The sequence below is a fragment of the Amblyomma maculatum genome, chromosome 6 (genome assembly GCF_055883805.1).
Source record: "Amblyomma maculatum isolate TAMU_Amacu chromosome 6, ASM5588380v1, whole genome shotgun sequence".
Taxonomy (NCBI): Eukaryota; Metazoa; Arthropoda; class Arachnida; order Ixodida; family Ixodidae; genus Amblyomma; species Amblyomma maculatum.
Window position 1 is genome coordinate 132,238,759 of NC_139349.1, and position 12,005 is coordinate 132,250,763.

The 12,005-nt window shown below is 43.2% G+C and overlaps 1 protein-coding gene across 1 annotated transcript in view; it reads left to right on the plus strand.

Moving 5' to 3' along the window:
- Positions 1 to 12,005, plus strand: part of LOC146186776 (uncharacterized) — a 63,944-nt gene that overhangs the window by 19,401 nt on the left and 32,538 nt on the right. Inside the window, exons 4-8 of the mRNA XM_084607397.1 lie at positions 1,712 to 1,933; positions 6,191 to 6,484; positions 7,745 to 7,899; positions 9,517 to 9,669; positions 11,897 to 12,005. The exon at positions 11,897 to 12,005 is cut by the window's right edge and continues 15 nt beyond it. Of these exons, the coding sequence (XP_084463523.1) occupies positions 1,712 to 1,933; positions 6,191 to 6,484; positions 7,745 to 7,899; positions 9,517 to 9,669; positions 11,897 to 12,005 (933 nt within the window). The remainder of the gene's footprint in view (positions 1 to 1,711; positions 1,934 to 6,190; positions 6,485 to 7,744; positions 7,900 to 9,516; positions 9,670 to 11,896) is intronic.

Genomic DNA, 12,005 nt, shown 5'->3' on the forward strand with positions numbered 1-12,005 from the left:
CTTTCCACTGTAGGCTGCTTGCCTGTGTTGCTGCATTTGCGTATGACAGCATTCATATGCGTGGTCGAAAAAGCAAAAGTGAAGTTCCTGGTTATTTCTTCAGATTTAGGGTAGGGAACCGCTTTCCCGCGCCTTCAATTGGCTGATTTTGCTTGAAATAAATCATTTTGCTATATTATGCTCGCTACTCTCGCACGCATAACGCGAAAAACATAGTATTTTACATTCTTTCAATATTTGTAGAAAAAGGTTCGCAAGACTTTGCGGGCATGAAAAGTAAGAACGAGACATGGCTTAAAGAATTCTGGAGATAAGTGATAATAGTGCACACAATAAGATGTTCTGCTGCATGGTTATAAATAGGTTAGGTGAAGTGCACACTGAAGATAACGTGCATTAAATGTTAGTGCGATGTTGGCCACTTATTTAAAGACTTCTTACTATCGGTAATCAAATTGCGGAAATTATGAAATAGCGCTCTACTAAGGACGCCTGTTTAACCCAACTACGTTAAAGGGACAGAACACTGGCCAAAATATGTCATGGGATTATGGTGGCGATGAAAAGATTTTGCCTCATATAGTACAGATCGAGCACTACAGTATCAAAGAAAAGAGGCTTTATAATTTTAATTTGCCATTGAAATTCACATAAAACAACCCAGGCGCTCTCTAGCGGAGAAACCCTAGTACTTTCAGTGTAGCCCCCCACGTGACTACATGCTGATTTTTGCTGATTTTTGCTGATTTTCGTAACTGCACCCTGTTCTTTTTTCTTCTAGGAGTGCTGGCCATAATTTATTGTAATTTGCGCTCTCTCCAGTGCGTCCTCAAATGAAAACCACCCCTGCATTCATTCATTCATAAACCTTTATTCTTGGGTATGCTTTCAGGTTTTTCCACTAGATGGCGCCACAGTGTTTACAATTTCGTGAATGAAGCGATGACAGTGGTGCCCACTAAAACTTTCGTCGACGAGGGCGTGCGTTATTGTGCCGTACCAGCATTGAGTGTGAAACTGAAAAACACATCATTCTACGCAAAAAAATTCTGATTACTTTCTGGCGAGTGAAAGTTATACGTTTTCTGTACGTCTTTTTCGTCGACCACCAGTCGTCATCGTGGTCGTTGCTCATGGTTTCCAGCATCGGACTACATAAAAACGGGCGCACGCATTGATCGAAAAATTCCCGGAAAAAAGTTTCTACAGCGTTTCTAACAAAACCGTTATGGAATCGAAAATTTTAGACATCACTCTTTCCACTTCGGCAAAAGGAAATCGAGACCTGAATTCCAGTGTTCTGTCCCTTTAAGAAATATTAATTTTTTATGATACCTTCAGCAACAAAAGCATGCAGAAGCCAGGGAGCCATGCACGTTTTGTCGCAAACGTATATATATATATATATATATATATATATATATATATATATATATATATATATATATAGACGTTGTACTTGTCGCTTAAGATTCACATAACACGGGAGCGGTGTCCTAAATACGAAGTTTCATAATTCCCTTCGGATACATAGGCACGCGTGCGCGGTAAGATTTGACATTACCACCAATGTGGGCGATCTCAACGATGGCTATAACGAGGTTCGCGTACATTTTTTTTAAAACCTCTCTAACCATAGTCTAACTCGAGAAGCACAATGTCAGGGAGTGAGAGTGATGTTCTAATGGCCATCTCACTTTATTTAATTCAGGTGACAAGGAGAATCTGCCACAGCCCCCTAACATCGGCCACAGTTACATCGCAAAGTACGAAATGAACAGTTTTCATGCGACGCACTCCGCTTGGGTTGAAGAGTACTTCGACTACTACGGAGAGAGAGCCAAGATCTCAGTTTCTGTCCTTGGTATGGAGTTCGCCGACATTTACGATTATGCCAGAAGCACCGTGACTTCGTATCGGCTACAGAGGCCAGGTAAGTGACGATGTTCGCAAACTTTAATGTTAGAATGCACGAAACGAATACTTTGATCGGATTTTTCGATCGCATAGCACATGCAATTTGTTCACGCACTGCACACGTCAAAGGCGAGTACATCTGGACCTTCATCTAAAAAACAACAACGAAAAAAACTTGTAGCGTGCCTTACTCAGAATTCAAGAACACTGGAAAGTTGATTCTTATTCCAAGTTCCCCCCTCAAATGAGGAACCAGAGTTGGAAGCTCCTCCTAACTTTCTGATACCATGTGGTCTCATTAACATGAAAGAGCACTGAACAAAGGTAGAGGGGGGGTCTTAGTTTGCAAGTCGAGCCAACGTTTCGAGAAGTGGACTTGTTGTCGTTTGGTTGTCAAGTCGGTGAACTGAGGCTCTCCCTCAACCCTTGCTCAGCGCTTTTTCATACTGCGCAGCCATGTTATTTCTCTTATTCTGCCACGGTCTCGTTAGGTCGCACAAACCAGCGAAGAGTCTGTACGTTGCTCACTTTGTGGATATTCTTTTGCATACATCTATGTTGCCATTCACTCAGTAACTTATCTCTTAATTTTCGCCTCCATTATTTCAAACAATTCTCATTACCATGTAGTCAAAATAACCGCATTATGTGGAATGCCACCCGATATAGATATGAAGTGCTCCTCAACAAACTGTTCGAAGGTCCCTGCGTTACATTTGGTTAACGTGCCTGACTAGGGATCCAAGAGTCACTAGTTTATTCCCATTCCACCCTCTCACCTCAAGTGAGCTACTCGAGTTGGCAGCTCTTCCCAACTTCGCCATGCCATGTGATCTCGTGATATCATACAACTCGCCGTTGAATCGGGGCCAGCCATGTCACTGGCCACCTGCCAGAGGTATGGCCGTGTTCTCGTTTTCTTTACAACACCGAGAACACCAACGCAACGCAGGATTTTGGGCAGGACGGCTCTGACCTTTAAGGCCGTCGTGTTAAAGGCCACGTGATAACAAACGCGATAACATTCCGAGCGGCTGCATACAGAGCAGAACATGAATGCCATTGTGGAAATGTCTCTTTTATTGCGATGACCTTAAAGGCCCCTTTGTCTAGGAAATCTGACGCCGGCGTTGTAAGCGAAAATTTCCGAGTGCACTATTGAATCTACAATGCAAAAATGCGAAAGTTTGAGCGTTGCTGCTGCGCAGGGTGCATCACGTTTGCTCCCGTTACCAACTAAATGCACCGTCATTATCATCGCTACTGTCATCACTGTCATAATCACTAATTGCAGCGTCACTATCTTCGCTACTATCATTCTCATGGTAGACAAGTAGAAGTATTATATCTTTTCACGATTCCGGGCTTGGCGCAGTTAGTTAAAGCACTCGGCTGGAGATCTGATGGGGGGAGTTTCGATTATCGGTGGAGGAAGGGTTTTTATTTTTCTGATGACGTCATGATGACGTCATATGATTGACAGCTATAATGTGACCGGACGGACACCGCGACAATCTGAGCCATAAAGGCTTTCGCCTTAAAACTGATGGGTGTGAAGGGCAGAGCACTGTTTTTGTAGGTGTGTTTTGTGACCTAGCGATACCACGCGCTGTAGCATAGTTGGAAGGAGGTAGATGTAAACTCTGGCTGCTCACATGAGGTTGGAGGGTAGGATAGGAACCAGCCTTCCAGGGCTCTTGGATGCCAAGTCAGGTATTCTGCACAGAGGCTGGTCGCTTACAACTGGTAGGTGGATAGTGTGGTAGCTTAGGCTGTATGCTAATCAGAATGCTTCACACATCACAAGCACAAATTGAAATAGTCGTAATTAAGCAAGCAGAGACTATATATGTGCGCAAACCAGGAAACGCGGACGGCAGCCATTAACGCGATGATTTCATAGCTTTAAAGACAAGTTTGCGTTAAAAATAAGAGTGGCGCTTTTTCCTGCATTGGACATCCTCAACAGCGCAGACCCCTGGTTGAAAATGCCCTGGCCCATAGGACGGCTTATCGACAGGTGTAATCGGGCTTTCATAAAGCATCCATGAGCATCGAACTTATCGGGAGGTGGGGCTGGGACAATATCATTAAAACTTCCTGTTGGACAAGTTGGGGATTCATCTTGATGTAGGGGTTTTTTAAGCGCGAACAAAGACAACGACAAGAGAGGCGACACTCACACACACACAGGTCAAAAATTAGCAAAAATAAAAATAAGGCCATGTGACAACAGCAGTCCAACTCACCGTTTAGACATTCGAAGCTTTTGGTACACCACGAAGGGCCCACTAAAGAGTTCGTCAGCACGCTGCATGGTCCACATAATTTTGAAGAAGGGTGTACTTTCGGCAGAACTGGCCAGGCAATATTATCGCCATTGAGAAAACAAGTAGCGCGCTTTATATTTATCTCATGTATATATTGCAGCAAAGCGTTGTAATTTTTATTTTTATTTTTTCATGCTCAAAGCTGCTCGCACGCGTGACTCGATCAATTTGCTCCTGACAAGAGATGCAACTAGGTTTGTCTGTAATGTTTGGAAGTAGCTTAGGAAACGGCTCCTGCGGCGTCACTTCAGCCTATACATGAGCATTCTTAAGTAAAAAACAGCGCAACAACGGAGACAAGAGAATAGAAAGAAGTCTGGACCAGCGCTTCTACTCTCTTGTCTCCGTTGTTGCGCTGTTGTTTGCTTAATTATGTACCAAATCGCTCGTCTAGCAGTTTTACGACCATTCTTCGAATCGAAGAACTAATCAAGACTGTTGTCTGGGCTATTTGGTTTACGGTTAAGTGATGAAAGACGAGCGCGAAAAAACGAGGACGAAGGAATGCAAGCAACCACAGGACAGCACCCGTCCTGTGTTTCATTCATGCGTGCAAGATACCTCTCTGCATGCTACTGAGAAAAATGACACACAACATTTGTAATTAGTGTGCGTATTTGTTTTATTAAGCGAAAGCATTACTAGGCTATGTCGGCACCGGAAGTGTCCTTTAGAATCTGTCGGCAAAATGTGTCCCCGGGTGTAACGTCATCAGTTGGTCATGATTCGAAAAGTAGTGGAATGAAGTATGTTAAGTCCCGTGATTATTAGAGTATCACGTGATAAGTTTATGTGACAGTCAAGTTGCACAGTCACGTTACTATGAGAGTATTACGTGACAAGGTCATGAGACAGTTAAATTGCGTCACGTGACAAAGTTATTTGACAGCCAAAGTTGCATGAAAATGTCACCTTACATGAGAGTATCACGTGGAAAGGTCATGTGACAGTCAAGTTGCATGAACATGTTACGCTACTATGAGAGTATCACGTAACATTGTCACGTGACAGTCATGTTGCATGAAATTTCATGTGGCTAAGGTCACGCAACAGTCAAGTTGCATGAGAATGTCAGGCGGCTATGAGAGCGCCACGCGGCTGAAGCGAGGGTGTGCCGCTCAATGCTACACCTGCAGGAGCACTGCAACGAACGCCCACCAAGGAAATTTCTACTGTGGGGCATGATACCTGGCGTTGCTTGCAAGAGCACGCGATGTACCGTGTGTAGCAGAAACTCTCAGTCTTTCATATTTCTCCACTGCAGATTCTGCCGTGCTCTCGGAAGTTTTTATTTCTTACGTATGATAAGTGTTCCAATTTCTACTCTCTCCGCTCTGCAAAAGCGTTTTGCAAGCGGCCAGGGTATTGCGAACGTGCTGCTAAACGAGAGTAATTGTAATTCATGTATCGGCAAGGTAGCATTCTTTCTCGCGAAACCTGATCAGAATCTTTCTACGCGCATTTACATCACATCTGAGTCGAAAGACTTCATCACGATGTAATGGAGTCATCACCGTCTTAAGCGATTGGAAGTGCTCTAGGTTTTGTGCACATTGCGTCATGGCTTCATCTCGCAAAATTAATGTTATGTGTAATCACGTACATTGTACATCAATGTTGCTGTCAATAAAAGAAAATAAACATATTGATTAGTGTCTGACATTCCCAAAGCACGCAAAAGCCTTAAAATTAGTTTTTATACGCACAAGTACATGGTTAAAGATCTCCTTTACCTTGGTGGTTGTTAAGGTTGGTGCTCCGGGGTGCGCAGTGGTTGCCCAATACAGAAAGAATTGCAGCCCAAAGGTAAAGCGCAGCCTTTAAGTGCTTTCCTTTCAGTTTGCATTGTTATGAATAGTGAAATGTATACATCTTGAAAAGAAGTTTGGCGGAACATTATCCTCGCCCTTCTACTATGCTTTTTTTTTTTCTTCATTTTACAGAAAGAAGTGGCTGGAGCTCGAAGATTGAAGACACGTGCAAAGCGGTTGAAATGTCTGATTTCAAGCCCGAGTTTGAGATTCTATCGTACCCTGTCTCGAAGACGGCAAGCCCTGGTCGCCAAATTATGGCCACAGCCAACCGTGCCTTGAGATATGGTCCTCCGTACAACTACACTTTCGAAGATGAAAGGACTGGAGTAGAGGCTCGAAACATTCGCTCTGAAATTTTCAGAGGCTGTATAAACGAAGAATATTTGAATTACTCTCTTCGCTCCGACTTTCACTGGGGTAAACGTAAGTATCGGGAGATGTCATACCTTGAAAAAAAAAAATGTTTAAGATACGCGCAATGGTGATTCTAGGCCGCTCTTTCTTGGGACAAATTTCCTCCAAACCACACCAGTCTTCCACTATTTTTCTTTCACGGCTAACTTTGCGATTCCTTCAGAGTTAAAATTGCCATAAGATCTACGGCCTTCTTAGCATACCTGGTGAAAGCTGCCCTTTTGCCGGACGTTTGGCTGAGGCAATGGGCGTCCATTCGCATAAATCGTGCCTGCAGCTTGTGGAACGGTTGTTAGGTGGAAATGAAGGGCAGCTGAGAACGTAGATGTGTTTGCTCTTAGGTTGCTGTTGCTCGCAGGTTTTCTGTACAGAATTTACACTGCTTGCCATAAGTACCGGAACTCTTGATTTGTTTTCTTTTCTGATTTGCATTGTTTTCTTTTCTCCCTTCTGATGATGACGAAGGTTACGTGGAAGCATCTGGTTACATCACGAGGCGGTTCCTTCGTAACATGTGCCATGCCCACCAAAATGAACGTACAATATTGATTTGGGATTGTTTCATTCAACTGGAATGTCATTATTCGACTTAGGGCTCTTATAGCATTTTCACTCTCTGCATACCAAGGACAAAGCAGGTGTCAATGCGCGTGGCAAGCTGGTTCCCGATAGCATGTGGTCAGCCACATACTTATACTCATATTTTGCGTGATGTGAGATGTTTTTTTAAAACCTCACACGTCCTAATTATCCCCAAATTGTAAACTACGACACTTTAAAAGCATGTGAAATTTCTAGACGTTAGACCCGTCTCATCTTGCTGCATGACACCTACTTTTGGCCGCGCGAAAGGAAGTCTGCTCTGAATTAAATTACTGGATACTTTTTATATCCCAAGCATAGGAGCTTAATTTTCCCCTTTTACTTCCAGGCCACACCAGTGCTTTGTCTTTAAACTATCAGATAAGTGCAGGCTTTTATACTGTCGTTTTTACTCTGCAACATCTAAAGGTTTTTTAGTCTTTAAAGGCCTGCTCGAATGAAATTAAACTAACAAACGACGCATATTGAAAAAAAAAGAAATGTTTCACCTGGGCTGGAAGTACGCTTCGTACTGTTATTCTTTCGCGCAGTTTTGCCTAGTCGAGGGGTCAAACAGTAGACGGGGACGGACTGCGGCTGCCTATCTACATTCGTATTGGGAGTTATAAGCCTTCAGTATATACTGCGGACTCTTAGTGAGTGTTGTTTTTATACGTCTCTCTTCAGATCTGCCGTTTTACTACCCAAGTGGTGAAGAGCGGATTCCATTGTTTATCGAAATGCGCGGACCGAACATACATAAAACACGGGAGGAAGTTTACGTAATGAAGTATGTTCCGTGGTTTCAAAATAACCCCGAATTCACGTCTGCAATGTTTGAGGTTAGTAGTTCTGCTGATTCTCACACCCTTGAGAACAAGGCAAGACTGATTGGGGGATTTTGAAATAGAGCGCCGCAGAAAAGACGGCATTACCTTGAAATGTAAATAACGGCCAATTTTTAACAGTGTCTCCATCACATATAATATGAACATTGGAACATTTCCGAATGTCTTCTTTTAGACGTCATGCTGCTTCTAATAGAGTGTCGGCAGTCGTGGTGCGTTCATTTGAACGCGTTTACTTCTGAATGTATCGGCAGAGAGAGAGAGAGAGAAACACATAGACGGTGTTTTAGGTAGTGCTTTCAGCAATTTTTAAAAGCAGGATTTCTGCATACGAAGAGCGCACTCCTCGATGTGACATTGTCAGCTTTGATATGTTTTAAAGTAGACTTAAGATGTTTGAGCTGGTACGCTTGCTAATTAATGGGGAATTGTTAGTGTTTCAACTATTGGCTCCGCATTTTACCGACAGGTTTGTGGCCCGTTGTAACTAATATCCGTATAAGTTTTTAGATTTTCGCAAGTGCCATTCACCTCAGTTTCTGTAACGAAGAGCCCACCTGGTGGAAAGCCACCTCAAACTTCCTGTACCTGAAATTAAGTTTTTTGAGACTGACAGACCGCTGTAGCGCACGCTTACGAGCGCTCATCACACCCCGATGCACCTGTGCACTTGTAGGCCCCGGCTGGTAGAGGGCGCGCCTTGAGACCGGCCGTGCGTAGGCTTGGCTGGTTGATTCTCCGGCTGCTGAGTGTCTCCTTCGTGTTCGGCCCCAGAATTCCTCGCGCTGCACCGTTGAAAATGGCACTTTCAAAAATCTAATAAGTGACCAGGTTAAGGCTTACGTGATCCTATGAGCCTCTAAATAAATAAGGAATGTATTCATAACAGTTATCAAGTAATTTAGCATTAATTAACAGGTGAGCATTTACTGTTCAGTTAGTTAAACAACCTGCTAGTTTGGAGATTTTTACTGACTTCGCCGGTAGTATAACAGCTCAAAATCTCGCACCATGGAATCCTATCAAGCTCAAACTCGAGACCTTAAATAACGCACACCCTGCATAGGCGCACAACGTGTAATTTAAAACTATTACAGGCTACTCAAGCCGCGCAAAGCAAGAAAACATTCATACCATGCGCACTCGAGGGAGGATCAGAGTTACTTGTGTACAGTACCTTCACATTACGGTAGGACAGCGATGTCACTCGAGCGTTAGTAGCCAGATTAATAAGTCACTGATCCCCATCATCATTGCCCCGTCTCCGGCGCTCTTGTACATATGCGAAGTCCGGCGCCTACCAGAATTAACCGATACGCGATCCAGTCCCACTGATATAGCGACAATTTCACACCATACCGGTGTACCATCCTCCGATGGTGGTACATATATTTGGCAGGACTGAACTGGATGCACAGATTATTTTCTTTTTATTCGAGTAAATTGGGGTCGATGAACGAAGCTTTGCCTTATTATGTGTAAAAAAAGAAAAGCATGGGAATGTGTCGGGGTGCCTTTCGTATAGAGCTGATCTCATTTCTCTCTCTCATCCTTATTTAATTCAGCAATGATTAATGATTTAATTGCATTATCCATGCTGTCATATTTTAGGTTCCGAAAGGACTGCATTGCGAATATTTTCCCAAGAGAGCCCGACTTCCAAATGTACCGTCTTCGTTTAATTACGAGGTCGAAATAATGGAATTTCAACTTAACGGCAGTGGCTTCCTCAAAGGAGGGTTTCAGTCAACTTCCTTCAAAAAGGTTAGTATTTGCATGCATAAATATCAAATTTATTGCTCAGTAGTACATGCGAGTGGGCTAGTTGTCAAATTTGTTGTTTCGTACATGTCTGTTGTTTAGGTCGAATTACGCAGTTTGAGCACAACGGTGTCAGGGCATGTTGTTCAGCACAGTGTTGCATTGGAGTTGGTGGGAAGAGTCTGAAATACGACCCAGGAGTAGTAGAAAGACTAAGTGGAATAAAAGTGAGGCATATTCACGAGAAGCTCACGAGGGAACGAGTTAATGGCCGAGGTAAGGGGAGAGGGCTCTATAAGAAAAGCGACCTTGCGTAAAAATTGGAGTAAAGCTGTGAAGAAGAAGACGAAATAACCTCAGTTCGATATGTAGAATTTGTGAATGAAAAGGAAAATAGTAGCCACCGAGCCGTACTATGTAGCCAAGTTCGGCTATATTACAGAACCCACAGTTCTGGGCCATAAGACTACAAAATCAGACAGCTGTAGAGGTGGGCTGGCCGAAAAATCAACCTCGAGATAATCATACAAGGAGTCACGTTCCCAACTAGAATATGATTAAGCGGCCATTCTCATTTAGGCCTGGTCGTAACTGATACGATGGTATATAACTAGTAAGGCGAAATGAAGAAGGAACGAAGTAGAACGCGTAGTTAAGGGCCACTCGTTCAAACTGCCGACTGATTGAGTTCATCACGCAGACAACCATTTATTTATGAGTCGAAATAAATTTCAGCTCCAGGTTGCATGTGAAAGGAATTATTTCGCTTTGCTGAAAACTTCGCGTGCGCGATGCGTAGTTATAATTTTAATAAAATCGTGTAAACTACTGTTTACTTGCAACCGAAAAAATCGTAAACTGGCGAGGTCGTCGCCGCTTTCGAGAAGTTTTTTCGAACTAATGCCTACTAGTGGTAAAAGCTTTAACCCTCTTTAGGTATATTAGTGCCAAGTTTTCAAGGCTTTTCGTACAGTTTTCTGTAAATGTATAGATTCTCCCTGGAAGTCCTCTCACAAGCATCTGCTGATTTATTTAAGGTTCAGACATAGGTCCTAACAACGGCTCAACAAATTTATTGGTGCCCTTGAATAAAACAACTTCGTTTAAATGAAAAAAAAAAATGTTTCGTCAAGTTGTGGAGTGAAACCTGTGACCTTTTGGTCTCGAGCCGAGCCCGCTCCACGCCACCAAGAAAATTTTGTTAATAGATGATAGCACATTGTAAGCACTTCTCCTCACTCAATGAAATTGGCTTGGACTAGGACCAGCACGTTCCGATTCAATGGCAGAACACGCAGCTGCAAAGTTATTAGGTCACATGATCACCGGGCGAGAATTCCGGACTGGAAAACAATCATGTGCCTCTAGTTTGCATACACAGCTCGCTGTAAACATATCAAGAATTCGTTTGTTCGTGACCGACTCCCCAAAATTTGGAGTTCCCTCTAACAAGCTTAAAACAAGTTTATTTTTAAATGAATTCAAGCGCACAAGAACACGCTTGAATTCATTTCAAAATAAGCTATGCACCATCTAGCCCAAACAGAAGTTTTGTTGAAACAAGTTATATGGTATTTTGCGTTCCCATCTGGAATGGACCCTGAAACGATTATTGCGGTGATATTCTGATTCAAGAAAGCCATAGGTGTGGTCTATTGAAAAGCTCTGGAGGGCCTATAATTTACAAATTATTTTTAAAAAGTGCTTTTGGTGGCCACGCAAAACAGATTAGGGCAACGCCTCTGCGTGCGCCCCCTTTCTGCTGACGTCAGCTAATCTTTCGGTGTGCGCCCTTTCATTAAACGCCCCCAAGTGACGCGGGCTCGGCAGGGTGCAGTAGAGCACCGTCGCGACTTGTTTTATTCAATATTTTGGTCTGCAATGGTGCACGATGAGTTGAGGGGAGGGGGGAGGAGCGCCATTCTTGATCGCCAATATTTTCGGTATTAGTGAAGCCAGCTTAAGCATTCTTGTGTTGCGGCGAGGTCTGATGAAATACATACTGCTCATGCGCGTTTTCTAGTTGTTGAAACAAGCTTTTTATGGCCCATATAAGGCGTGTTTACAGGTCTTATAGCTTGTCTTCGCCTTTAAAGAGAATTCACGTGTCGATCGATACGGCCAAGCTCGATTTGATCTCAGTGTCCCTTTATCAGGAACGGTAGCCAATGTCTTTCTCTTAAATGTGTGTAGCCAATCAGAGCATTGCATTACATTAAACAATTTTTAGGTTTGGTATGACCACGAAGCGAAACTGGCAAGGATTGATATGAGGCCGACAAAAGAAGACTTGAATGCACTTGGTCTCGAAGACACGCATAAATCTGTTTCTGCACTAT